The 27,996-nt window shown below is 45.1% G+C and overlaps 1 protein-coding gene across 1 annotated transcript; it reads left to right on the top strand.

Moving 5' to 3' along the window:
• The first annotated feature begins 97 nt into the window (after positions 1-97).
• On the top strand, positions 98-27,911 carry dipk2ab (divergent protein kinase domain 2Ab). Its single transcript, XM_050056776.1, has 4 exons — positions 98-548; positions 6,631-7,505; positions 19,335-19,638; positions 24,412-27,911. The coding sequence occupies exons 2-4, from the start codon at positions 6,852-6,854 to the stop codon at positions 24,756-24,758; spliced, it is 1,305 nt and encodes a 434-aa protein (XP_049912733.1). The 5' UTR covers positions 98-548; positions 6,631-6,851; the 3' UTR covers positions 24,759-27,911.
• Positions 27,912-27,996: the final 85 nt, after the last annotated feature.

Here is a 27,996-nt window from a genome sequence, read left to right as displayed (position 1 = left end):
ACAATATTAGAATAATCGCCTAGCAACCGCTGCCGTAAAGCGGCGGCGGGTGTCGTAAAGGGCAAAGAGGCTGGTGTTGAAAAGAGTCGAAACAGAACCCATTGTGGTGTTGGAGAGGAGTGAGCCGCTGCCTGAGAGAAGAAGAAAAGAGGCAATTCTGTGACCACAAAGGGACCCACGATACGCGGACAGATATGGACGTGAACGCACAACACGGACGCTGTTGTCCTTTGTGAAGAGGACCGCCTCGTCCAGTCGGAAAGATCCGGTATATGAAGAGTTAAGACTCGACATCCCAACTGTTTATTTCAGCAGCTAGCAGGCTAGCTGGCTAGATACCTAGGAGCTAGACATGGGGAGACCGTGTGAGTTTGCTTGATAGAGATCTTCGTCGAGCTTTGAAGAAGCTGTTTTCGGGTTAGATACTGTCGGAAATGATTTAAAGTATCCGTCGCCCGCCGTGTGAGTAGCCGCAACTTTAAAGAATGATATCAACTGAGCGCTAAGCATTACACTACTACAGACCTGGGGAGGAAAAAGTCATACAGGTTTGTTCCACAGTTTTCTTCTTCTCTTTGCAGCCCGTCCTCTCACTGAACTCAGCCTTTAACAATATAAAATGGCACAATATGAATTTATGGACATTTTTTGCAGCCTCCACTTGAATAACTGACCAATAAAACAAAAAATCTCAGTTTTTAACATTAACCTAAGAGCAAGCTTTGCACTCAGGGCGTCACTGTTGCTACCCTAGAAACGATGAAGTGATAAGATATAATACTAGACGACAGTTTTTAGAAACACACTCTCTTATCTGATGCCCACATCCGCTCAACAGTGACAGGAAGTTTATTATTACTGCTATTAGAGCTGCTGCTGGTGTTATTTTGCTGCAACACAACTGTCTTTGAGATCTCAAAATGACCGTTTGGTGTGTTACCTGCCCTGCAATTAGTCTTTTGTTTATGCTGGGGTTTTTAGAGAGCATTAGTCATGTCTGTAACCGGTACCTGAACGCACCTATAGAATAATACAATGCACAAAACTGCACAGGAGTGTCCCTTAAACCTTTTAAACATGAACTCCTTTGTCAATTTGTATGCAGATCATGTTATATGATAGCAAAAGCATTGGTGTTGAGGAGGTATTTATTTGCATTTTTGATTTGCATATTAACTATTTCCTCAATAAAACATTTTTCATTGCTTCGTGTTTGCTTAGCACTTCAGTTTCTATCACTCAAATGAAAGTACCTCAACAGGTCTCCACTTGGCCAACGTGATTTGGATTGATTTGCTGTGTATTTGTCTTCCTTGTTGGCGTGAGCCCTGTGCCCATCACACAGAAAGGTCCAGGCGCTGAAAATGAAAGCGCAATTTGCTGTAATAGCTAAATTGACTTGACCATGAGATGTTGGTGATTGCATGCTCTCTGCAAACTTCTGCCCTTGATTGCCTCAAAGGAAAAAAAAAATGTTGCCACAACAGTCCTGCTGTTTGGTTAAAGTCTGTAATAAGTCTTTAGGAATTTCTTTTTACAGTCTAATGAATAGAACGGGCTGCTTGGAATTAATTTTTCCATAACAGGAGACTAATTGTGGAGCCTTTCTGCAAGGTTAGGCGACAAGGGAACGATGAAAATAGACGGATACACTTAAGACTTTCTGCTGGTGGTTGATTTGAATGTTTCTCAGCGCTCAGCGGGGGAACGTCTTGTAATTGTAGCCTAAAAGCTCCCACAGGAGCAGTATATTTTTGTTTTTGACCTCCAAACTCACCAAATCAAACTCTGATAGAGCAACTCCTACAACAGATGGAGCCACATTAGGAGTGACCTTAAATGAAATGAAAAAATGCCTGTCAGATGATCAATTTAATTCCTCCCCCTTAACTCCAAACATATTTCCCATTTGTTCAAAGCGAGGCTTGTTGTGACAGCTTGTTTTAATCAGTCCAAGTGTAGCTTCACTTAAGATGACACATTTGTTTTGCAGTGGCATTAACATGAGATTTAAAATGTATGACAACTTTTCAAACTTTTACAGATTGATGCTGGCGCGTGAGAATGTGCAGCTGTTTAAATTAAACAAAACAATCATGTTATCGGTCAAAGAATCCAAAGCAAGCCTCTCCTCGTTCAAGTGCGTCCTTCCAAACAGCTGCGTCAGTTTGGCGCAAAGCAGATACCATTTATATTGTTATTTAAACCTCTGTCGTTTGATTTGGGCCAGAGATGAATGGACTAATGCTCACATGGGGATGCCGCTAATTGGTGCTTATATTCTAAGGACTCAATTTTCCATTAGGCATGGGAATGTTACTGTCATTTGTATCTATCCATCACTGTCTATGTGTTTGCTGTACTGAGGCAACCCGGCTGTGGCTGAATGTTTTTTTGATCAAACATTATTGACTCCCTCAGTCGATAACCTTGGCAACAGTAGTTCCTCTCTCCAGCTAGAGCCGTACATTGCAATGGAAAGGGGTGGGGGGAGTTCGGAGCTTTGAGTAGGGCTTGATGGTAATGCCGGCATTCTCCGTGGGTAGACGCGTCCATGTGTGTGTTTGTGTGTGTCCATTCAGAGACGGAGAACTGCTACTCTGTATTCTAGTGATCTCTTCCCATTCATTTCCATCACAAGAGCAATAACTCAAAGTTTCTCTCACCTTGCTGTCCATTAGTTATACGTTGGTTATATCTCTCCTTTCTCCATTTCTCTCTTTTCCCCCCCCCCACCCTCTCCAATGGATTCTAGTCCTTTTCAGCACTCCCTCTTTGCACTCTCTTTTGCATTTCCAGTGGAATTAATCAAGCATGTTCATGTGTGGCTTGACTTCATTATATCATAATGAAGTTTAGCCTCAGGTGCAGTGAAGGAAATGGGTTAGCCCGAGAGTAGCCTTGCCCTCGCACACCATTATCGGAAACCGGCTTTACACAATGAGCTGTGGAAAAGATTATTCAAGACGGAAATTTCCTTTTCAACCCCTTCTTTCTTATCTGGGTTATTCTGTCAGAATCTAAGTTTTAATAAAAGTTGAAATATTAGGATATTACGATGTCATCTCCCTCTGTCCCGACCTTTGTCATTCTGTTTTAAGCCAACATGAGGCCTGTTGCTTCATCTTGCGCCGTTTCTGTCCCAGTAATGAGCCATTTTGCGGCTCTTAACATCTGCCAAACTTGGAACATTTTGAATGCGAGACTCATCTCCCATGCATGAGGAGTCAGGCATCCTTTGATTTGCCCTCTTTTCTTTGCCTCTCTTTCGAAGCGCTCACCGCAGTACTTTGTAGACCGAGTACACTGAAAAACTTTCTTACCCCAGTTTTGGCAGTGGCTTCGTATGATGAGAGGTAATTTGGTGCTTACTCTAAACAGGGTTTTCCTCATGGTATTGTGCATCCCTCCTTCTCGCAGAGTGCAGAAGGAGCAGAGGCACCGTGGGGGAGGAATGGAGGAGAGGGGGGGCTAATTCAAAACACAAGTTTTCTGTGGGCACAGTGAGGTTTGTCCGAAAGAAAACACTGCTTTAAATTTCACTGCCCTTCTATTCCGCTGGGTAACATCTGTGTTAGAATACAAAGCATCTGGCTTTAATTTAGAGCTTTGGGTGAACTTTACCCTTGTCAAAAACCTGAGTAGGCAACCTTGAGGTCTATACAGTCCGTCCTCTTCCCTGCCAGTCCTGTTAAATAACGCTCAGCCATAGGGTGGCATGCAGCAATAGACGGAGAGGGAGTTAAATAAATAGTCTTGCAGGTGTGAAATTCACAAGAAGCAGTCTAGTGGGGTAATTACCAGGGAAAAATATCCCCATCTTAAATGACCATGCATCTTTCCAATAAAGCTGAATGTTTTGGTCTTATTCACACTATTACTCAGCATGTAGTCGCAGCAATAGCGGGCTATAAAAACTCTAATCTAGTAGCATTTCAATCCTTATCCTCTCCTGCTTCATGCAAAACAAAAGTACAGGATCAAGGATAAGCCATCAGTGGCAGTTTCCTGCGTTTCACTGTCAACACTTTAAGCATTTTAACACCTTGGTTCATTAACAGAAACAAAATGCAGTGTGTGGCCTATCCCTTCACTCCAGCAATTAGCACGGTCATTGACATAATCCAGGTAACGCTCCGAAGGTAATTGAGGCCTAACCATTTCTCTGGAGAGGAGGAAGAAGCCATGCATCCTCCCAGCGTTAGCCGGCAGCTCGTGCATCTCATTGCTCTGCAGGTCTTGTTCGGGGCTTTTCCCGTCTTGCCCTGGCCCTGTGATGCTTTCTCTTTAGGATGATCATCTTCTCGGCCCGACTGAGGTTACGTTTTGAACTCTTTGAGCCTCTTCCTGATCCTGGTTAAATCTCATATCTGCTCCCAAGATCTTTGCAGGCTCGTCTGTGCTGCGACTGCCTGTGTTAGATGCTAAATGGCACTTGAATCGAGATCTTATAGCAACGGGATATTCAGTTTTCCCCTCAAGCAATCAGCTCCCTCTCGCTCCCTGTAGTCGAAGGCACAAGGCACACATCCTTCTGGCTCCTATTGAAGTTGTTGTTTTTAGGGGGGTTCTTCATACAGACGTTGTTTCTTTATTTCCCATCTCCCAATCCATCTTCCGTTCCCAATTTAATATGAATATCTTGTAGAATTTTAATGAATTTTCCCCTGACACTATTAAACTATTGTGTTGGTGTTCTTTTTAGCTCATTCTGAATGGGTGCAACTGAAGGGTTATTTGGTTATTCATTTATCACAGTGGAGGCATTTTGTTGAAGTCAGCTTGATGTGGACCTGCAGTTTCTTTATTAAGTGTGCCCAATGAAATGCTGTTTCAGTCTACATGCATGAAGAAATGTCTGTTTTTACATTTTAACGTATGCAGTATCTCAGATTAATGTGTGCATGGAGTTGTATATTCAAAAAGTGTCCTTTTAAGGATTAATTCCCAAAGCCTAAAATTACCATATCATTGTGCTGTTCGTCATAATGAAAAAATAAATAATTGCCGCCTCATGTCTTTGGAAATTGTGACACATTACCATTCAGATTTACAGTAGCTATTTGGTTCAGAGTTCAAAATATGATTAAAGATTGCTTCTGTTTAAAAGATGCAAAGCAACTCTCATTATCTCTACCTTGTTTATGGCACAGAGAAGAAAATCATATGCTCACCGTTGGGTCACAGAGTTTCTGATTTGTGGTGAGAATAGAATAAAAACGCATGAATCATAGTTTTCTTTTGCTTAAAAAAAATTCGTAGACAGCCGTCTGTAGTTCCCCTATTTGGGTACAGTCTATTTTTATGTTAGTGATGTTGGCCTGATCTGCTCAAGGTATTTTCAGACAGGTAAGAACGAGTGTATTCAGCTTCTTATCAGACACTCCACAGCCACACATCTCCCATAACCGCTGCTCCCTTGGCCGCCTCAAGCCCCAGTGTCTTTCTAGATCTCAGCCACTTCGATCTGAAGGCAAAATGCAAGGAACCCATCGACACACGCACTAATCACAGTAGTGTGCCTGCTCGTTAGCCATGCCCTCTCAAGTCAGCTGTCCTAATAGGCATGTCCTAATGAGCTCTAATTGAGGATGGCTAATTTGCATGGCCTGAGTCATTGTCTTTCTTAAAGCGACTTATAAGACTTACAAGACTCATTGCTAAAAAGCTGATTGGGGGGTCTGACATGGCTTCATCATGGGCAGACTACATGGGGGCTTGCGAGGCTTCTGAGAGCATTGTTCTTGTACTGTGAGCTCAGATTCTCGTCTCTTTCTTCCTTGCTTAGTTCCCACCGTTCCCTTCTCTGCTGACATCGATATGCCTAATGGAGGTATTCACAGATTCTCTCTCTCACCCCCTGAACCACGGACGTTATTTTAGTGACACCAGCCATTTTCAAAGAAACAACTTCAAAGCGTGATTAAAACGAAGCAGGGCAACTCTGATCAAAGGTTAAACTACGCACAGCGTGACTCTCTTCACAATGCAAAGCGAGATTTCTCCATTTGAAGCGAGAAGGAGAAAAAAAACTCAAGACTTCCGAGCTCAGAATAAGTGTTGAGGTATGCAGACGGCGTGTTATTTTGCTGTGCATCGGAAGAAAAGTGATGGATACTTCTGATGCGGTGAGGGAAGGTCCTCTGAGGAATCATCCCTTGCAGTGCTGCACATTTTATTTATACTTGGAGAGGATGTTGTACATTTCCTCTTAATTTGATCACTGACACTTTATTTTCCCCTTTTCCATACTTTTATTTATCTTTCTTATATTGGGGGGGGAGTATACAAGAAATGATTTCCCAAAGAGAAGGCGCTCAAACAGACACAGGCAGGTTTATTACATTGGCTGTGGGCCATCTCATTTCTGCTCAAAAAGTAATGAAATCTCTCAAATGACCCAAGCAATTCAAATTTGTGAGACGATTTCATATGCCAGGGAAAGTGCTTTTTTGTTTTATAGGTCGTATCACATGTTGGGACTTTGGTGTTGAAGTTGCAGGGCTAGCGGAAGAAAAATAAGATCAATCATTTTCACTTGGTAGCCATGTTATTCGTGTTATGAAATGCAGCTTTTCTATTTTCCCTGATGTAATGTCTTCCCCTCTCCCTTTCTTTGCTTGATTTCAGGCCTGCTGGCTCGAGGTTGCACACAAACACCAAGAAGGGAGAACATGACTCACTGGCCTCTGCCAGAGCCTGGCACAGGGCAGCTGTGCCAACCTCGCCCCTGCCTGCCGCTTTAGAAGCTACCCCTGTACATCATGACGGAGAGGCTTTGAGGTTCGCTCCCTGACGATCGTCTCAATACCTCTCCTTCTCCCTATCCCTCAAGAACCCCCGTCCCCACCATGCTGCGCTTCCTGCCTCTCAAACTTGGCCGCCTGTACCGCTGTCTGAAGCTCTTATTGGTTGTAGGGTTGTTTGTCATCTTGTTGATGAACACCCACAACCTGTTCGCCTCCTTCCAGAAGAATGAGCTCACTGACAGACGCTTCATCAACCTCAACAAGTGTCCCGCCTGCTTTGGCACCAGCTGGTGCCGCAAGTTCATGAACGGCCAGGTTTCCTTTGAAACCTGGGGTCGCCTACGATTCCTAGACGTTTTCAATGTCAAGAATGTTTACTTTGCCCAGTATGGTGAGCCCAGGGAGGGCACCCGTCGTGTGGTGTTGAAACGGCTGGGCTCCAACCAGGAGCTGGCTGAGATCGATCAGAAAATCTGCAAGAGGGCCACAGGCAGGCCGCGCTGCGACCTCATCCAGGCAATGTACAAGACTGAATTTGCCCGGATCAACGGCGACGTTCGTCTGCTCACTCCAGAGGTGGTGGAGGGCTGGTCAGACCTCGTGCACTGCCCCTCTCAGAGGCTGCTGGACCGCGTGGTCCGCAGGTATGCTGAGACCAAAGACTCAGGCAGCTTCCTGCTAAAGAACCTCAAAGACACGGAGAGAATGCAGCTGCTCATGACCTTGGCATTCAACCCGGAACCGCTCGTACTACAGGTAAATGTAACTTTTTTTTTCAGTGTTTTCAGGACAGGTGCTGTTTAAATCAACATTTGCATGTGGTAGAATTTTAGGCTTTTATGGTTACTTTTGATTTTTTTGAGTTATGTTTGACTATTACTGTCTTTGAAGAAAATATTGCATCTTGATAAAGAGATGTCTGTCAGCTGATTTGTGGCACCAGGTGTTTTCAGAGTTGTCGATAAGGCACGGCTCCTGGATTACCTTTGCTACAAAGAGGATAAGAGCATCAGTACAAAGCAAGTCGGGGTGTTGGCCCACAAAGCCCCCAGTAAATTACAGGGTGGGAATCCTCCTTTTCCTTCCTCTTCCACAGATCTGAGACGAGCCATTACACCCCCCCTAAACTCTAGGCTACATCGAGACTACGCGTCCGTTATTTGGAGCACGAACATTCCTCTGCCTAGAATAGAGAGGGGTTTAAGAGCTGTGGCCTCCCAAAAGATGAGAGATTTTGGCTGGCGGCAATACTGCATATTTAACACTATATGTAGGGCAGTTTTGAATTATTCAAGAATGCATCTGTAAATGGTCCAAGTTGTTTTTAATTTTAATATATGTCTGTGTCCGCTGGATCCTCTTCATCTGTAGGAGACAGCACGTAGAGGGATCTCTTACGGGGCTGCTAAGTGGTATTAGTACCAACATTCTTGATCCTTCGCTAATCCTCCAAAATAAAAGCTTTTTAAGTTTTTGACCTAGAACAAAGATTTGGTTGTAATTTACAGCTTGAAGGAACTGACAGAAACCCAAGATACTCTTGCTTTAAAGGTCCAGTGTGTGGGATTTAGGGGATGTATTGGCAGAAATGGAATATGGATGTTTTCGTTAGTGTATAATCACCTGAAAAAGGAATCGTTGCGTTTTTGTTACCTTAGAATGACCCATTTTTATCAACATAGGTAGCTGGTCCTCGTCCATGTTTCATCTTTCTACAGTATCCCAGAATGGACAAACCATACACTGGCTCTAGATAGGGCCATGTTGGCCACCTTGTTTAGCTACCAAACAGCATCAGAAAAACACTGATTTTTAACATGAAACTGCTTTGTGCGTTGCTTTTACCGGTGTAAAACACCGAGTCCGTTTGTTTTGGAGAGGAAGAGACCTCTGTGGATAATTCGGCTCCTGGTAAACATCTCCTGAATGTCTGGATCTTTAAATTATCAGAGAAAAAAAGGTGAGCACACATTAGCAGGTGCTCGGCTAGCGGCTCGTTGCAGCGTTGCAGAGACACTGATTTGTAAGATGAAACTCTTTTATTCAGTGTTTTTACTGGTTTTAATCACCTGGTTTGTATGTCTGCGGATTTTCAGCTGGTTGCAGTCTGCAATCCTTACCGCTGTAAGCTGCTAAATCCTACACACTGCTCCTTTTTGAGTAGTTTTGATGAGACCGATTGAACATTTAATTTTTGATACAGTTGGCATCGTCATCACTGTATTGTGCTTCAGCGTTTAAAATCCTTAATTGACGTAGATTAAATGGTACATGCTGCCAAAATCAAAACGCTGTAAACCTAATCGTCTTTGACACCAGGTTAGGAGTAAAAGTACGTCCCACCTCTATTCCATCATCCTGCGTGTCAGAGCGGCCATACTGTGTCATATATGTCCTCATCCTGACTGATTTACAAGCAGCCAATCAATTTCAATTTCAATCTGGCATTGACCGTGTCGGAACAACAATGGTCATGGCTCGTGTAGACATTCAATAACTTATGGTGACCTCCAACCCCCCCTTACACATAGTGCCAGACACCTCCAGGCATTACAGAGGACAAAAGGCGAGATCAGCCTTTTAGTCTGGACAATCTATAAAATCAGATTAGCCCTGTGTGGTCGCTTGCCCTTCTCTTCCTTCCTTTCTCGTCTTTTCTTTCTCATTTTGCCTTTCTCCTCTTCTGTGTCATTCTCCTATATTTTCCTGTCCGCTTGTGTACGCTCCACAAACTCTGGCCAGATAATTCCATCAGTGTTTTTAATGCCATTATGCCCCAGTTCAGAGGCTCTGTGAATCCCCCCCCTCCACCCTCCAACCCTTATCTTGCACAAAGCTACAGACATCACACACCAACACATTACACACACATTGTCCACGGCTCTCTTCACTCTCTGCTTCGGCTAACCTTTGCATGTTTACAGGGGCCTCATGAATTGTTGATCTCACGCTGAACTTGTGACCTGCGGGTATGAGAAAGAACAGTAGGGTCTGTGTATGCAGCAGGCCAGGGGTAACAGATTACGGGCATGGACTTTTGTGGACGTGTAACATACAGCTAAAATGTTCCAGACATCTCAGAGATTCACAGGAGTGCCTCGACTGTTGGTCAGCATCACTGAACTCAAAAGATGAGGAGAAAATTTGCTGAGAGACTGAGAGACCCTATACACAAGGTTGGGCAGCAGTGGACCATAAAGAATTAATAGCGTCTATAGAGATTGAATAGGAGACGTGCTGTACTACAACACCTTAGTCTCCGTTTTTTGTTTTGTTTTTTTGCCAGAGGTGAGTGCTACTGCGTGGGGACTAGTTTTAACAAAAGGTAGAGGAATGTGGGCTGAGTTTTATGACCTGCTATTTAATTAAACCTGATCCTTATTTCGACTGTTTATCGCGCTGCCTCCTTGTCAGGACTTGAGCGATTGTTTCTTTTTGCTCGGTTGTTTTCAAACACCTCTTCAGTAAGTTGGAGAGGCTGGCATCACTTGGCGTATAATTTGAGTTTGCTATATTTAGCGTAAATGATTTCTTAGTGTCGCTGGTTGCCAGTGCTGTGGTTTCGGCTTTCTTTCTCTATCTCCTTTCCTCTGGCTTTATACAGTTGAATAATGTCAATAACATTTCTGCCGTCTGCTCAGTGAGCTGCACTCCCTCTCCGAATGGCTTCTGTTTCCAGTCTTTTGAAGCCACAGGCAGTAAATCGGCCCTGTTTCACTATGAGAAACCAGACCTTCTTTGTCAGTGGGAAACAATCTGCTGTGTTGTTTCGGGTCTGTCCAACAATGCATTTCCTTTGTGCTCTGTGATACACAAGCATGCACTCACACACACACATGCACAGACACACACACCACCCCCACTCATGTGTCACGTGGAAGACAATTTGGCTTTGGGGAATAAATATTTTTGGAAGACAAAATGACGACAGCCAAACAAGAAAATCCTCGTGCAATGAGAGAGGCACCTTATGCAACTTCATCTGTTTCCTCTCATTTCAATGCAGATTTTCTTAAGGTTTCACAGAGAAGTTGGCCTGGAACAGTTATTCTGCTACTGTGTCTCTTTGCCAAGCAGAAAAATTACATGACGCTGTTTAATTTTACCTCTCATTTGACAGTAACGTGGTTTGCAGGAAATGTGAGTAATAATTCTTCTCATTTCCCTGGCTGGAACCTTATTTGCCATCCTTGGCTTCTCTCCTTCGGCTAGATGACTCACTGATTCATCAGGTGATGGTTGTGTTTGATGGAGTACATCTGGCCCAACCTTAAATTAGTTCGATTTAGCCTAGTCCTCCCTTCCAAATCATTAAGCTTGGCGAGTTAGCCAGGAGCATGTGACTGCGCTCGCACCCTTTTTGGTCCTCAGCCCTGTCTTGCTCAGTGAAGCTGAGAATAGGATGTGACAGGCCTGTGGGGTTAACGCAGTCATCTCCTCCAGACTCAAATCCGCGCTCTCCCAGACACCCCTTTCTCCCTCGTTTTTTATTACCATCTCTCCCCACCTTCCACCGTTCCACCTCCCCATTCAACACACCGCCCTCACCTGACACAATACTCATCAGGAGGCACGAACTTCTCACGCAACACCGTCTGTTTTTCCCCAGAACACGGACGTCTTGACACTGATACTAAATCGCAGGAGAGACGGAAGCAAGAGATTAGATGGATGACCTTATCTCCTATTCCTCCTAAGATTCTTGACAGCAGCATTTTAACGCAAATGTGAAAGTAAACATTCACAGCGCTTTGAGCAAACACACTAGCAGCTTGTTTGAATTTTCTAAAATGGGGGGATGCCTCTTTGGTATGCTGTTGATTTAATGAGGCTCTGCATAATCTATTACGATGCTCATCCACTTTGGGAAGCGAAGCCAAAGTAAATAGTATAAATTCAGGGGGGGTTTTTCTTGGCACAAAGTGAGGCAAAGGTGGTGCCTCTCACTGTGACCTACTGAACCTTGATTTATTTGTTAATAGGGAAATAAATGCAATCGGGCCATATGCTGATGCGCAACCTGCCTACAGCAGCTATGAGTCAGATAATCTTATAACTGTATAATTTGAAAAAATGGTAGTGATTTAGTGTCAAGATATGATTTAAATGAAGAATGATTAAGTATTACATCAAAATGATTGCACATGCCATCTCCTCTTTAACACAAAGGCAAGCATTCTTACTGTATGTCAGAGGCTATACATGACGTGTGTGTGAATTGCATACAAGTAAAAAATATTTTCTGTATAGCTGTCAAATATTGGAAAAACAAGTGTGAAAATTAGACTTTTTGCATGCTCACAAAATGTCCAAATAATGTATAAAAAGCTCTTCTTATTACCGACATGGTCATGTTCTGACAAAGCATGCACATAATTTTAGCCGTTACTGTATATTGTCTACGGTGGAAAAGCTCTGCAATCTTATAGTCTGGCTTTCTGGGTCATGCCTCTTTACAAAGAGGATCAAAGCCCGCTTTGTTTTTAGTGTTATTTATTTCTTTTCATTTAATCACAGACACTGCATGCTATCCCGGCTTAAGTAAGAGCCTTCTGTCTCTAAGGCCGGCTCAGTGGCTGAGGTCCACCGGTAAATAGTATTTAAGTTGCTAGTCTGTGATTAGAACCTTTTGTTTTTGGGTCTGGGGGATTGTGACGCTCTTAGCACATAAGAGAGGAGGTTGTGTACGCCGCTTAACCCTGCTTCAAGTGCTCCCAAACCCCCTTTCATTATTCTTATAGGCCTTTGTGTACAGACTGAATCCTGTTAGGATAAGACAGGGAGTTATCTGGGCCCGACTCCCCTCTTTTGGCTGCCCTCGCTGGATGGAGGCCCTGGTGGAAAGGGGAGAAGAGAAGAAGAAGGAGGGAGGAGAGGAGAGGAGCGGAGGGTTTGTGCGAGCGAGTGTGTGTGTTGTACAAACCGGAGCCTTGTGGTGTTTTCCCCCCATTTGAATGAGCCAGACTGCTTGTGTTACCATAATCCTTTCTCTCTTTCTCCCGCTCTCCAAACACACACACATATATACACACACACGAATGACAGCTGTGTTTGGTTAGGTAAATGCCTGTGGCTGAACCCCTCACACACACCCCTCACTCATCCCACCCACCAGCTCCTTTTTTAGATTTCTGCCCCCACCCCACCCAGCTTCCTACTGTTACAGCCTGCACCCCAACCTACCTCCTGCCCTGCTCGTGAAGATGCAGTTCTGCAACACTGGAGAGTAACTAACCCCATTCACATCTCTCCCTGGGCCCCTTAAGATGGCCAATATGGATCGGGAACAAGTGGTTCTTTACTGTGCTGTGTCCCCCGGAGAGCCTAAGGCTTAATGTTAGAGCAAGGAGATGCTTTTTAGCACATCAGCTTGTCTGCAGTAATAAAATTGTCCACTGCATTAAAGCGTCAGGCACCTAGTTCCTGTCAGTGAATATATGAGAGGTCAGGGATATGCTGTAGCATCTTCAAATCTTGAGCATTTTCACCCTTGCAAAAGGTAAAAGAAAAACATTATTTACACCTGTGCTGTATATGTGTTGGAAATGGCGCCTCTCATTATGTAAGTTGAATTCTTCTGTAGCGTTTGAGATACTTAATTGCTCCTTGTGTGGGAAATTCTCTTAATGTTTGCCCTGTTTCTGCAGCGAGGTTAGAGTGCGGGGTCGGTGACAGCAGTCTCCCTGCTCACTACACCACCCGGCTGCCCCGGAGATAATTGGCGCCTGCTCTGAAATACACTACCCTTGATGTCGGCCTCAAACCCACAGCCCTCAGGTCTGAGGCCAAGCTTCACTTGGGTTCCTCCCCACCCGTGTGGGCGGCAATACCACCTAGACTGAGTCAACACTGCTGCCTATGACTTAATACATTCCTCGTCTTCCAGTGGGGATTTATGAGGTGGCTCTGTGCTCAGTGGCTCGGGTTCAGGTCGGCAAAGGGTTTCAGCTATCAGCTATCAGCTAGCAGCGGAGTGTGTACTAGCAACGCGGAGCTGCACCATCCCGTGCTCTCATTCCTCATCCTGCTCTCATTCTCTCTGTAGAGCAAAGGCCTGCAGAACTCAAAGACCTAGCTAACCCATTTCTATCACTGCATGGCAGAGCTCTCTGAGTCATGCGTGCGCTCTGTCGTGCTGCACAAGCCGGCCGCACGTGGTCTAACTTGCCTGCTCTATCTACCTGACCTCTTGGTTTTGATTTCTCATCTGTGCTCGGTGTTCACGCATGCTTGCACACGCACACACACACACACACCCAGCAGTCCTTTCTAGTTTCAGTCTTCTTCATTCAATGATTTTCCTGTTTCCCAAGACTGCTGCCAGCTCTACAGACTGTGACTTTGCACTCTTTGAACCGCATGTCTGGTAAAGAAAGAGGCAGGGCTTTTTCTAAATTCAGATACATACACAGTCTCTATCTCTCCCTACTCTTCTCTCTCCGCTAGAGACAGACACACACACTCTCCTCAGTTTGGTGCTCTGACTAGGCATTTCCTGGCTTCCGTGTCTGGAACAGACAGCATCACTGCCCTGTATTGCAGGTTTTTGGGGGTGGAACAAAGGGAGAGGGGAAAAAGCGGGGTTAGCAGGAGAAGCAGCAGCAGCAGGAGATGAGAGCAAAAGAGAAGAAAGGGATAGCGCCATGTGTGCCAGGATGAGGAGTTAGCGCCGGCTCCCCTGTGGGGCCCGAGCTCTTGCTGCGAACTAACCAACTGGATTTTAAACTTAAATGGCCAGCAAAATGCCAGACGGGGCTCGCCACACATCCTCCAGACACACAAGGTCAACAGGAGAGCTGCACAGAAAAGCGACGTTTCAAGTCTGGCTTGGAAGCCCGAGCCTTGCAGAGCAGATGTGACTTCTTCTTAATGCTAAGCCCCTTTGATAAACACGCTGAATAATGTTCATTTTGCAACATCAGGGTTGAAAAGCTTTTTTTTTAATGCTGTTGTTGTGTCTCACTGGCTGCGTCTGCCCGCCCCACTTCCTCAACTTTACCGTTTGATCCCCGGACTCTTCAAGAGTCCTGTCCTAACTTGTTTGCTGTGAAGCGCTGGGATTTTGCTGAGGACAGAAAATGTAGAGAATTTACACCACACCCTGCTCAGGGCTTTAACAAGCTGCACACATGAAACACTTCTGTGGCAAACTACTAATTTCCTTTTTTGCTGTAAGTAGTTATGGTTGCAAGATGAAGGCAACTTGTTCCTTCAAATCTTGCATTTATAAACGCCGCTCTGTGTGTCCACCGTTTGTGTGTATGTATATGTGTGTTTGATGGACCAGTGTTCTTTGCAGACCAGCCAAGGCAATATCTTGGGAGCCGCTCATGTTTACTCGGCCCCTGAATAGAGGTTGTTATCAGCCCTGGTCACGTTGCATGTTCTCATTCACATGCACTCGGATACAGTTTCACATAGACACACACACACATACACGCACGCACAAAGAGCCTCTTTTCGGACTCTCTCTCACACACACAAATACACACACACACGCCAACGCCCTCCCCCGAGTGGCCCAGTAGAAGGGCATGCCTTTGTCAGCAGATGTCAGGACGCAGGTGTGTGTTCCTGTGCCTCTCGCTCCATTCGTTTCATCCTCTTCTCCAGAGGCTGCCCATTTGTCTGTGGCCCTGTTTCATTTCAGCCCACTCCAATCTCCCCCCAAGAGGATGCCAGTGTGTCTGTTGTATTACAGGGAGGGGAGTGGAAAGCACAAACACCCCCCAGTCAATGCTACTGTAGTGCACCAACACAACCTTTAAGATTAGATTAGTCAGACTTGGGCCTAGAAGTCAGTGTGAGGTCGCCTGTAATGAGACGACTCTGTTTCGGTCTGTTTTCCACCCTCGCTTTCATTGTCTCCAGAGTCGGGCTCATTATTTCTCTAACACTGCAAGAAATTCAAGCAAAAAATGTGTACGGGAAATAAGAGGAGCATTTGGCGCCAGGTTCTATAAGTTAAAGGTTTTGCTAAGCAGGAGATAAAAGGTTTTTTATTCAATGACAGGAACAAGAAGTGATAAGACCTTTTTAAAGCAGTAAAAGTAGCTGAGATGTGACATTGGCAGTTTTGCACCCTCAGCATTTCTCAATAGCATAACATCATCGAGAGACGACTGGTAAAATTCACTACCTGTGCAGTCCCCACACATGCAAGCGCACACACATACAGTACCTCCCAATTCTGCTCAGAGATAGAGCAGTGGATGTAGCATTAGGCTGGGCTTTCCAATTTATTTCGTCCACCCCCCCACCCCCCCCTCAACGCCTCATTGCGGACGTTAATGACTTCTGCAGAGTAACCGTTTAAAGAGCGCTAAGGGAGAATGATTGGTAGGACACGTGGAGTATTTATCAAGCTCTGCAATAGGCAAAGTTTGAATCCAAAGCTCAGGTGCCCACTTCCATGTGCCTGCCTACACCCCTCAGTAGCTCTCACCTTAAGACTTATTGCACATGAAACTTAAATATAGGAAGCTCATAAAAATGGGTATGAGTTGTCAAGACTCTTGTAATTGACGCAGCGCAATGAGCCTGTCAGAGGCGTGAATGAACGACATCTATGTTAAGACCTGCGGACGAGGGCCGAACAGACATGAAGGCGTTCTCATAACAGCCGTTGACAGTGTCTGAAAGTAGCCTTAGGGCATTCATCCTTCTCCTCCCTCCCATCAGCCTCCCCCCCATCTGCCGCCGCTCTACTTTTGCTCCCATTCAGGCTGCAACCTGACAACAAAGAGAGAGATGTGTTTAGCAGGCAGGTCTTTGCTGGTTTATTCCTCCTGTCCACTGGAGCGGAGAAGTGAAAGACACTCTGTTTGTCTCTTCTGTTTGCCGTCTCCATCGTATTCTCTCTCTTTTGCTCCCTGTCTCCCCTCCCACCCTCACCACCACCACCACTAACCCTTCCCCACATTTATCCATCCGCCCTGCAGGGGCGAGAGAGTGAGGATGGTGTTTTACAAAGCAGGTTTAGCCGTAACATTGGACAGGCTAAGTTTTGTCAACAAGACCAAGAGCCGCTTAGATTTGCAGCAACATAAAGCGATCTGAGGTTTGAATCTGGGTCAAAGGGAAGCGGCACTAATAGGGATGTACCACCAACTGATCCAGCTCCAACCTAATCTTTCTATACCAACTTCAGAAATTAGAAAGCCATTTTAGATATTTAGCCCGTTAAGTCTCTAATCCTAAAATCTCTTATGTAGGAATGCCCATTGGCAGGCAACATCTCAGTAGTCTGGGATTGTCTTCTTTCCAGTCAGTATTTGGGAGTGCTGTCAGCCCACCAGTATCCTTTTGTTTCCTCGTATCTGCTGGAATTTCTCACTTTTTTGAGACATGTCTACTTCCTCAGATTCCGCTTCCTGTCAAGTTTGCTCTATCAGAAAATGTAGAGGTAGGCGATTAAGCCGAGAGTTTTTGGGGAAGTTGGGTGACTCATTGCCAAGTCTAAGGATGACAAGCACAGACAGACCGACAGGCTGCTGGAAGGCAGCACTGCTTCCTGGACAGACTTTTGTCTGGCCCGCAATTGATTGGGTCACCTCAGGGAAATGGGCTCGACCAAGACTGCAATGCATGCAACTTATCATTGTCCTCCCCACCCCCCCTTGGTGGTGGAGCTTCCTTAAAACTGACAGGAACAGGAGATACGCCTATGGTATAGATTTACACCACAGATTGTAAAAGTCTGCCTGTTTCAGTGTAGGTTGTAAAAAGTTATGAGTCACTGTTGCATCAAGATCTTGATTTTTCCAAGGTAGTTTGTCCAGTCAAGGACCCCTTGCAAAGCATCCTTAGCCTTCACTTATAATGGCATTCAGCATGTTGTACCATGTGCTATAGCACAGATAGGATCCATACGCGTTTGCCTATACACTCAGCAAATTACAGCCAAGTGACAGGATGAGATAAAGCAGCTTAAGAGCAGCACAGTTTGAGTGTCTGAGATATAAATGTCTCAACTCCAGTCACGGCTGCACAAGTGAACCTTCAAATCGCTGCATAGCCATCCATTCACCAAGCTGTGGTTTCTTTGTCACATTCGCCCCCTCGGTGCCACAGTCTCTATGTGGCATGGGTCCAGCTGTTGTCTTTGAGATACAGCAGCTGCGTGGCCGGCAGGGGGGTTAAAATGTATGTTTTTAAATAATTTGTATTTCATTAAAATTTAAAGGGAGTTTGGGCAGCCATGCATATTTAAAATCCCCCCTCTTGGCATAAATTGAAAGCTGGTGAAGTATTGAATTACCACAAGTGTAAAGTGAGACGCAACAGTCATAGTAGTTCACACCTTACCTGCAGTGACATGGTGTGTCACCCCTGCCATATCTCCGATGCAATTGGGTTTCAGAAAGGGAGGGCTGCCGAGACTCCTGTGAAACAGGAGCACTCTCGATTCTCTGTCTGTGCGACGGCTGCCTGCCAGAAACAGCAGCCTAGGAGAGATTTGTTACATAGGAATTGTGGGCTATCATTAAGCTAGCATATGGCTGGCTGTTTATTGTAAAAGATAGAGGCCTATGGCGGGGGGGTTAATTGTAAAAGATGGGAGCTTATCACTTGTAGCGAAACTCATGTGGGCTGCAACAAAGGGGGATTTCATTCGTCCACCTAGGCTGTGGCAGTGAAATGGACTAGGAGAAGAGAAAGTGATATACTGAAAATGTGAGACTCCCGAGCTCCTAGAGAGAGACAGCAGCAGTCGACATACAGAATCCAGTCCCTTAGCAGCCTGGCACGTTTGCCAAATGCAGCTGCTTCACACACAACTAATCTAAGTTGTCTGTATATTTGTGTCTGTGTGTTTGCCTGTGCAGCCACTTGACTCTGAGTGATTGCAGATGATGGTGCATGTGTGCCTGTTTTTGTTTGACCTCAATAAAGTGGAGTAAATCTGAGAGATTAGGGTTTTGTGCAGCAGCAGTGATACCACTTCCTGCTAGCGGTATTACCTTGTTATTATTAATCAGTTTTAACCTTGTAATACACAGCGATTACTTGTCAGCTTGCCCAAACTGCATTTACTCGGTTAGCCAACATCATGCAGCAGTTTAAATCGCCCCGCTGCTGCATCACAACACATAAGGCTTCCCTGCTAACTGCTGCTACCACAAATCACCTCCTATCAGTTCTCTGGAAGCACTGAGGATAGCGGCGTACATCCGCTCATAGCTGTAGGGTTTTAACACAAACTGGCTCTTTTCTTTTATTAAATTTAATCCGTTATACCCAGTGCTGGCTGCGTTTCACGTGATCCTTTGGCAGATTTTCAACTATTGTGCTTAGAATTATGTGTCAAAAATTACCCAAGGCAACACACAGCAACGTTGTGTTTGATGTCTGGGATTTTTTTCTCTTGACTCTCTTTATTTAGAACCTAGTTTCTGTGCAAGTTAAACAAACATTTTCTGACAATGTGAGGGTTCTCGCAATTTATGTGTTAGCCTTTGCTTTTCAAAGCCGTTGGGGGGATTTCTGTTTTTCTTTCAGCCAGCTCCACATTACACGGTCCGACTTCTTTTATATTTGTTTTTAAATCACCGTTTTCTGTTCTCATCTGTTTCTCTTTCCCAGAGCTTTCCGTCAGATGAGGGGTGGCCCTTCGCCAAGTACCTGGGAGCGTGTGGGCGCATGGTAGCTGTCAACTACGTGGGCGAGGAGCTGTGGAGCTTCTACAACGCACCCTGGGAGAAGAGGGTAGACTTGGCGCGCCAGCTCATGGACATTGCCGAGCAGCTCACCAACAATGACTTTGAGTTTGCCCTCTACCTGCTCGATGTCAGCTTCGATAACTTTGCAGTCGGCCCACGCGACGGAAAGGTCATCGTCGTTGATGCCGAGAATGTTCTCGTGGCAGACAAAAGGCTGATCAAGCAGAGTGAGTGGCAGCGACCATTGTTACCTAAACACATATATGTGCTGTGTGTGTGTGTCCATATGTCTAATGCTTAGTACAGCTTATTTTCCTGTTGCTATGACAATACTATTTGTCTTATACATAGAAACAATACCACTTATGGAGCTACACAAGAAGATAAATGCTGCCCACTTATTCAAGGACAGTATAAACACTTAAGACTACGTCACTCAAATTGTGGAGCTGTCACTGGTGGTTTTTAAGCCTTTGCACCGGTGCCTGCTGGGCCAGAGGAATTATGTTTTCAGTTTGTCGATCCCATTCTCATGAACACTTTATTTCAAGAGCACCTTTTCAAATATTTTTCAATTTTGGCACAAACGTCCACTTTGACTCAGCTATGAACTGATTAGATTTTGGTTGTCTAGGGTCACTGTGTCCTCACTGTGTCCTGTTTTTGGCCGTAACTCAAGAATTCATACACTAATTATGACAATGTCTAATAGGATGAAGTGATGAAGTGATTACATTTCATATCCAGCCTCACTGTGACATCATAATGTTCGGCAAAAACACTTTTCTGGCCATGACTCAACATCATATCTCAAGAACAGAAGGGGAGACATTTGATCAGATACTGAATTGGTGACACTAATCCTGGGTGCCCAACTTGAAGCTGTGCTGATTGTATAGATCTTCTTTGCTGCCGGGGTTGAAGATGTGTGAAGCGTCCATGTTTTGAATATGTAGCTTCTTTGCAGCAACGTCCATATTTGCAGTAGGGCTGTACCCAACTTAGAATTATGTCAGTAGAATCATATTTGGCTGTTGAGTACAAATTTTTTGACTAGTCGTTCCTTTTTTCCACATAGATTTTGAGAGTTTGAGCAGGTTTCGGCGTGACGTTTAGGGTGACATCGACGCTCACGTAAGCCAAGATAGCCCTCCGAGCTAATGCATGCTAACTATGCTATCGTATTAAGTTGCTGCAGAAGCAGAAGGCACAAGATAGCATACGCCTGTCCTCCTCCGAGCAGCTGCCTCCGTCTCACTTAGACACACCCTCGGTCTGGGTCCGCAACCGCCTGTACCGGAGAGCAGAGCAGCTTGAAAGTGGAGAGCGCTCACTCTGCAGCTACATCTGGGGACTGAAACGTCCCCAGAAGCACACTGACTGACAATAAACCCCTAGACTGGTCAATTTGAAGGACTCTCAGTCAACTTAGGGGTCTCCAACTGATGATTCGAATAGTGGACTTTCAGGGTGCTGCCCTAATAAGAAGCCTTGCCTGTTGTCATGGCTCCATATGAGTCTGGACAGACATAGATGTAAACTGCAACATGACCGGTTGGTGGAGGCGCACAGCCGCAGGGCAGTAATTCTTGTGTACTTGTGTGAGATCGCTGCTTCTCTAAAACTGTAAAGTGATAATTAACCACTAACTGTATTAATAACATGTCTACTCATGCAGCGGTTGTTCCTCTTCGAAGGACTGTTTATCACAGACTTCCTCAAAAGCCAAAGTGTGATTCAAACACTGACCACAGCTTGAACTCCCCAGAGAACATTGCGCTTCATGTCAAAATTTTAACCACCGCCAACTGTAGCTCATGAGGCAGTGACGAAGGTTCGAGGAAAGGTCTCAAGGGACAGATGGCTGTGGGCAAATTTGCACGTTCTCAAAGCCTCCTCTCATCTAAGAATACACTCCTTCAGCACCCCTTGTGCCTCCGACACACTCGTCCCCATCAAAGCAAAGATAGTTCAGATAACAAGCCATCTCCGCTGCCCTAGTTTTTTTTTTTTTTTTTTTCGCCTCTCAGAATAAACCTCATAACAAGGACAGAGAGAGCTATACATCACACACTCAGTGTGGCAGTTTGCTACCCCTCAGTCCTCCTTCCTGGGGCTACTTCAAAGAGAGGGACGACCACCCAGTCAGGCTCTTAGATTTATCCCTTCCTGCAGAAATCCTATTAAAGTGATAAACTGTTGTGTCGCTAGGTGTTGAGGTTCCACCATTGTGCCCTGTGACAGATATGAACTATTGTCTGGGTGGGTGTGTGTGTGTGTGTGTGTGTGTGTGTGTGTGTGTGTGTGTGTGTGTGTGTGAGAAACTAGTGTGTGTGTGCTTTTTTTTTTTAGTTGGATGGGAAGTATTGTGATGAATTTATCTTCAGATAAAGTGCCGCTTTGCCAAATTACAAGATCTGACACCAGAAAACCGCATATAGATGTGTGACATGTCGCAGCACTCCTACATGCCCTGTAGTTTTCCCCTCGAGTTTGTACTTGATTTCCTGTGCGATTATGTTGGTGTGTGTATATTCACCTTATTGCCAATGGCTGCAATTTTCCACCCTGTCACCGTAGCCCTTTGCAAGTCCCGCAGCACAATCCAGGTTGAGACTCTCTTTGTCTGGCCGGCACATTTAGAGCTTGACAACTCAAGCTGCTTACCCTGGCCATTCAGAGTTTAAGCCTCAAGAATGTTTACGTGCTTCTCGCGTGTTTGTGCGTCTGATCTGTTTGTGTGTGTGCCAAGTGGCGCGGCCGCCACATGAAGAAGAGGGACGACGGCGGTAATGAGAATTACGAGGTCACGGCCATGTGTCGGACAGCAGCAGGAAATAGGCCGCCGTAACCTCCCCAAGGCTCCACAAGCAGAGGAATCCAATCCCTGCAATTAGAGCCCGAGATTGAAAAGCGAGTTAAAGTGTGTGGCGCGAATCTCATCAGTCTAAACTGAGGCCAATTGATTTGCAAATCAAAACACGCAAAGAGCTCACGCGCGGTTCCACCCTCTCGTTAGGGGCATCCATATTGATGCGGGGCGGGTTTCGCCGTGAGATAAAACGCATGCCGTGTTCAAGTTGTGCCGCGTGCCGTGTGTTTGCACAGTCCAGTGGTGCGAAAGGAGCCATTCCCCATCATTGAGTTTATAGTGTTTGAGGATGGTTTCACCCCCAGTGGTTTTTGGAAACACATGCTGTATAATGTAACACACACTTCACTCACTCTCATTCTCTTCTCTCCCCAACACGATCGCTCCCCGGCTTACACAAACACACACAAATGCAACAGCACTTGAAACACTCACTCACTCACACACACACACACGCAGTCCTCTCTCTCTCACATTCAATAATGCACTCTAACACAGGCATGCATTGTTAAAACCAGCTCGTACTCTTGAATGCCACTAGTAAGGCCACGCTAACAAGCATTTCAGGCCCAATGTCCCTTCTCAGTGTAGCCCTGGGAAGACGGAGGAGTGAGGTGAATGTATACAAGTCCAACCTGAGCTCCTTAACATGGGAGGTGCGGGAGAAGAGAGAGGCGAGGCGGCCTGCCTCGTCCACTGCTCTCCCACTCATTTGAATTGGAAATGATTTCGTTTGCTTTGGAAATGTTCTGGCTTTATTACGCTCAGGCCTGCTGTAAGGGTGGAACAGAGGGGACTGGGGTGCAAGTAAATAGACCTCAGACTCCTTTTTAGCCTTTAGTCGAGTCTCAAAGTACTTTTTTTGCTGTGCTCATCTTCGTCCTTGAGTATGAACCTTCTCCTCCCTGCTTGTTCTTTTCAGCCGCTCTGTCTGTCTGACTGCAGTGTGGGTGTGTGTGTGTGTGTGTGTGTGTGTGTGTGTGTGTGTGTGTGTGTGTGTGTGTGTCCGTCAGTGCGAGTGAACAAGAATGGGACACTCTCCCGATGCCATCTGTCAATCAGTGCTGAGGTGTGATGCATGGCCAGCTCTGAAACATTAATTGCTTTCACCTCACCTTGCTGCTTGCGCGCGTACATCTTTTATATGCGTTTGTGAGCACGCGCTCGTGGCAAGCATACGCAGGCGGATCCATCTCCATCACCCTCTCTGATTGAGGTTGATGTGCCCCTCCTCCTCAGGGGGGCCACAGGGGCCCCCTTGCTAACACGGCAGCGTTGGATGTTTGATTGAGTTGTTCTGATGAGCCAGAAAAGAAGTGCATTACAATGCTGATACACTGATTATGTGTTTGCATCCTCTGGGTCCGCCCCCCCACCAGCCCCCCTCCCAACACTGTTATTGATCTGCTTTTTAATGCACAAACCAATAGTTCTCTCTCATCATTCCAGGTTATTTTTTTGGCTCCCTCCTTTCCCAGCACAATCCTCTAAAGAGAAAAAGCAATGTGAAATGAGCTGGAGAAAGAATTTTATTTGCTCAATAAATCTGGAAAGTGGTTCATTTCTGTCAAATGAAACTGCAGATGAGTTGTTTGGCTGTGTGCTTTGAGAAAGAATTTCCTGTTAGTGCCCCTGGGGTGTCAAATGTGGCACCATGGTCCTGTCGGCTTCTGGTCAGGTTGATTTCTTAGCTAATAATTTGCAGAAACCTTTGAAAAAATAGTTTTTCCTCACGATCACATGCGGTCAAGCAGTTGGTTGTAATCATCTAAAATCAGTTGTGCCTCAAATTTCCCATGTATAGCTCCACATTTAAGGAAAAGAATTTCTGTGAAGGCTTATCAAATGTAAACCGCAGGCTGGTAGGGACTCCAAAGAATATATAAAGGGGTGTTGCACTGTAATAAAACCAGGACATTTTTGTTTGCAGGACCAACATATACCGACCTTATTACTTACTCACCTGATGAAGGCCGCAAGAAACAAGCTTATGACCCAATAAACACTTTAATATATTTGAAATGAATGTTATGCACCTACAACTCTATTAATATTATTGACTGTTTTTTATGATCAGTATGTTTTTACTGCGGTGTGTTCATTTAACCGTCTCTCTGTGTCCCCGCAGACAAGCCAGAGAGCTACGACGTGTGGTACGAGAGCCGCTTCGAGGAGTGTGACAGAGAGGCCTGCCTTTCTTTCTCCAAGGACTCCCTTTGTTCCAGGGTCACAGTGGACCACAACTACTATGCCGTGTGCCAGAACCTGCTGTCGCGGTACGCTACGTGGCGGGGCACCACCGGAGGCCTCCTCCATGACCCCCCCGCCCACATAGCCAAAGATGGACAACTCGAGGCACTGTTGGACGAGTGCACCAAACCCAAAAAGCGCTACGGCCGCTTTCAGGCGGCCAAGGAACTGCGTGAATACCTCACACAGCTAGCTGCCGCTTCCTCCTCCGCTACGGCAAGGTAATGAATGGAGTCGGCGTTAGCCCGACGCACTGACAGACTGGATCCTGTACTCTTTATCTCCGAACTCTTAGAGATCCTGGTTCTTGTACATGATGTCATTCGCTTCTTCTTTGTGCACTGGAGCAGGAAGGTGTTAGAGGTCTTGCATCAGGAAGTGTAAGAATCAAAACTTCAAAGCAGATTTGTCTAAGCTCTAGCTTTTACCTGACTTTGCTCCTGTGTGAAAGAGGAGTGTGGCGCTAAGAGATTCTGGTTAGAACCAGGATAGAGAGGGGATAGAGGTAGCCTCTCCTCACCCGGGGTGGGCTGCCATCGTTGGGGAGGGAGGTGAGAAAAGGGCTCTGGTAAACGCATCCTTCGCTGGACCCAACCGCAAACCAGAGCATCTAAGCATCTAGCGCAGCAACATCGACCACATCCATCCTCCTGTTCACTCCTCAGTCCATCAGAACTGTTGTGTTTTATAACATTGAATCTTAACACCGTTTCATTTTGCCCTAGGATCTCTCTCTTTTTTTTTTTAAATTCAGGGCTGAATTTAAGTACATTGGTGCGTTTACATTTTTGCTGTGCCATTGCTTTTTTCTCTGTAGCATGGCTGCAGGGAAGGCGGAGGTAGCATGAATCTCCTGCTGTCAGGCAGCAGCGAAGGCCAGGCTACAGCAGGTAGAGAGGAGAGGCAGGGGGTTGGGGGTTTGGTCTTCATGCAGGAGAAAAAGAAAACCCTTGACGACTATATAAGTCTAATTTCCTGCTCCTCCAATCAATCACTTGATTTCCAGGTTCCAGGATTGTGGCAATCATCTGTTGTTGTTTTTTTCTAAGTGTGGTTTTTTTTCCCCATTTTCAATAGGAAACAGAGAGAGTGAGACAGCTGCACATAGGAAAAGGAATGGGAGTAATTGAACAGTGGTGGTCCCTTGATGCAGATGTGCCTATACCAAAGAGGCTATATGTAATAATAAGAACCCTGAGCAGTACAGAGTGACGGCACCTTTCCCTCCAGTTGTTCCCCAGTAGAGCTGTCCAAAACAATGTGTACACAAGCCTATATGAGCGCACAGGCCTGCATACTGATTTATTTTTTTCCATAAGAACCTAAACCAGAGGTGTGCGAGCCAAAGATTGGGCATACTTAATGTCACAGAACCCCCTCTGTATTGTTCACCTCCCATACCATTGATGAATGATGGTCAGATGGGCCTGGGCATGCTTTTCTTCAACAACGTGGAAAAAACCCACTAAACTAAATAAAAGAGGGAAATTACGTGATCCTTAAGAGGACTCGAAAACACAATAAAACAGCGTAGCAGTGGCCTCCAGTGCCAAATTCTCTTTAAATGTCTGTAATTGATAAATGAATCCTATTGTCAAACTTCTCCCACTAGTGTTGAGCGCAGTAAAGCTCTATCAAGTAAATGTTAAAAAGGGGAAATGAAGATATCCCTAAATTACCGTCTTGCTCCAGAAGCAGGCTTCTGACCTGCACTTTTAAATTTTGCAGCCCAGAAATTTCTGTTGAATATTTAAACACCCGGCACCACTTAGAGGTTGGGTTGATTTTACACTCAGTGGACCAACGAATTAAAGCGTAATTACAAATACAGGCTCATTCGGTAATGGATTATGAGAGATCTTAACTCTTTAAAAAAAAAACAAAAAAAAAAACCTTTCTTTTGGTCCATATGTTTCGTATTTCATCTGTCTCGATGTTGTGAATCGGACGCTAAACGCCCAGTGGAGTTTTGTGTAGCACGGTCAGCAGCCCAATAATCAAGTAAATATTAGGGATGCACCGAATATTCGGTAACCGAATATATTCGGCCCAATATTGCAAAAAAACACACATTCGGTATTCGGTGGAATAAGTGAAAAGCAAGGCCGAATAATAGCGGCGTGTTTTGATAATGCAATCAAACAGCGTGCAGTGACGGACAGAGTAAAATGTCGGCAGTGTGGCGATATTTTACTCTGTCCGTCACCGCGCTCGCATTTGCGACTAAAAATAGTTTTGTGCAGGCAAAATAGGCTTAAATCATTCAGCACGTTGTGCGAGTACAGATTTCAACCAGCAGCAGAAATGAAACGGCAAATCCCGCCGGTTGTGGGTTGAACGGGGATCACAGACACAGACAGGAATACGTAGGCTATTCCTGTCAAATACGGCGGCGCATGATAACGGCTTACCCGCCGGCTCCAGGTGAATAACTTGTTGTCATGACTGCCCAAAAGCAGGCTACCTGAACAGCCGAGCCATGGCGGCACACAGTATGTGGCGTATCAGAGGAGAAACAAGCAGTTCACATTTCTCTCTTTTAGTCTTTCAGTGGCAGGTAACAGCCCACAAACCTCACCGCACTTTAGGGACTGTTCTTTATTTATGAAGGGACTTGTCAGGATCCCCGCTATGTTCATCACTGATTGATGCTGTTTTTGAAGTATGAATAAGTCAATAAGTAATTTATTCCATTGAAATATCATTGATGTATTATAGAAAAGTGATTTATCTTTTTATAAATGACAAAAGGCACATCTGCCTCATTTTCGCTGTGGTATCGTGATACTACTTAGAACCATGATACTTTCACTGGTATCGTACAGTGGGTCCCAATTTTGGTACCGTGACAACACTAATCTGGAGGGGGTTCATCTGCAAAAACTAATGAAAAAACAGCATTCGGTATTCAGTACTCGGTATTCGGTCAAGCGTTTAATATTATTCGGCTTCGGCCACAAATTTTCATTTCGGTGCATCCCTAGAAAATATGAGCCAATCCATCTACGGGGGAAACTGGAAAGCACAGCAGTTGCTTTTGTTGGCCTTCTGCAAGATCCGGGGAGCGGGCGTGACCCCTGTCAGCTAGGAAAAGCAATAAAGAGAAGTTCGGCTAATGGATTTCTGGTTTTCATTTGTTGTGTCTGATACATTTCTGTTTCCCCCTGTACGGAGGACGTTGAACCTGGAGGGATTTGTACATGCGTAACTAACTGTCCACTTTTGTACTGTAATTTTTCTTTTGAGTATTATATCAGCATTGTCTGATTTTTCCTGTGCCTTTCATTCAAAAGTTGTATTTACAACTTTTAGTGGGTTTAAATATTAAAAATAAATGAAGATATATATATATATATATATATATATAGATATACACTGACACTTTGTGTGGACTCTTCTTGATTCTGTCTCAATCTTCTTTTTTTAATATCTCCCATGTAAGTTACAGTGAGTTTGGCTTCAG

This window comes from Epinephelus moara, chromosome 11 (assembly GCF_006386435.1).
Source record: "Epinephelus moara isolate mb chromosome 11, YSFRI_EMoa_1.0, whole genome shotgun sequence".
NCBI lineage: Eukaryota > Metazoa > Chordata > Actinopteri > Perciformes > Serranidae > Epinephelus > Epinephelus moara.
This window is presented reverse-complemented; position numbering and strand designations above follow the sequence as displayed.

Excerpts from the sequence above, each read along its gene's own strand:
- dipk2ab (XM_050056776.1), top strand. The coding sequence starts at position 6,852 with ATGCTGCGCTTCCTGCCTCTCAAACTTGGCCGCCTGTACCGCTGTCTG. Across the intron at positions 7,506-19,334 it reads CGGAACCGCTCGTACTACAG|AGCTTTCCGTCAGATGAGGG; the intron begins GTAAATGTAACT and ends TCTCTTTCCCAG. Across the intron at positions 19,639-24,411 it reads CAAAAGGCTGATCAAGCAGA|ACAAGCCAGAGAGCTACGAC; the intron begins GTGAGTGGCAGC and ends GTGTCCCCGCAG.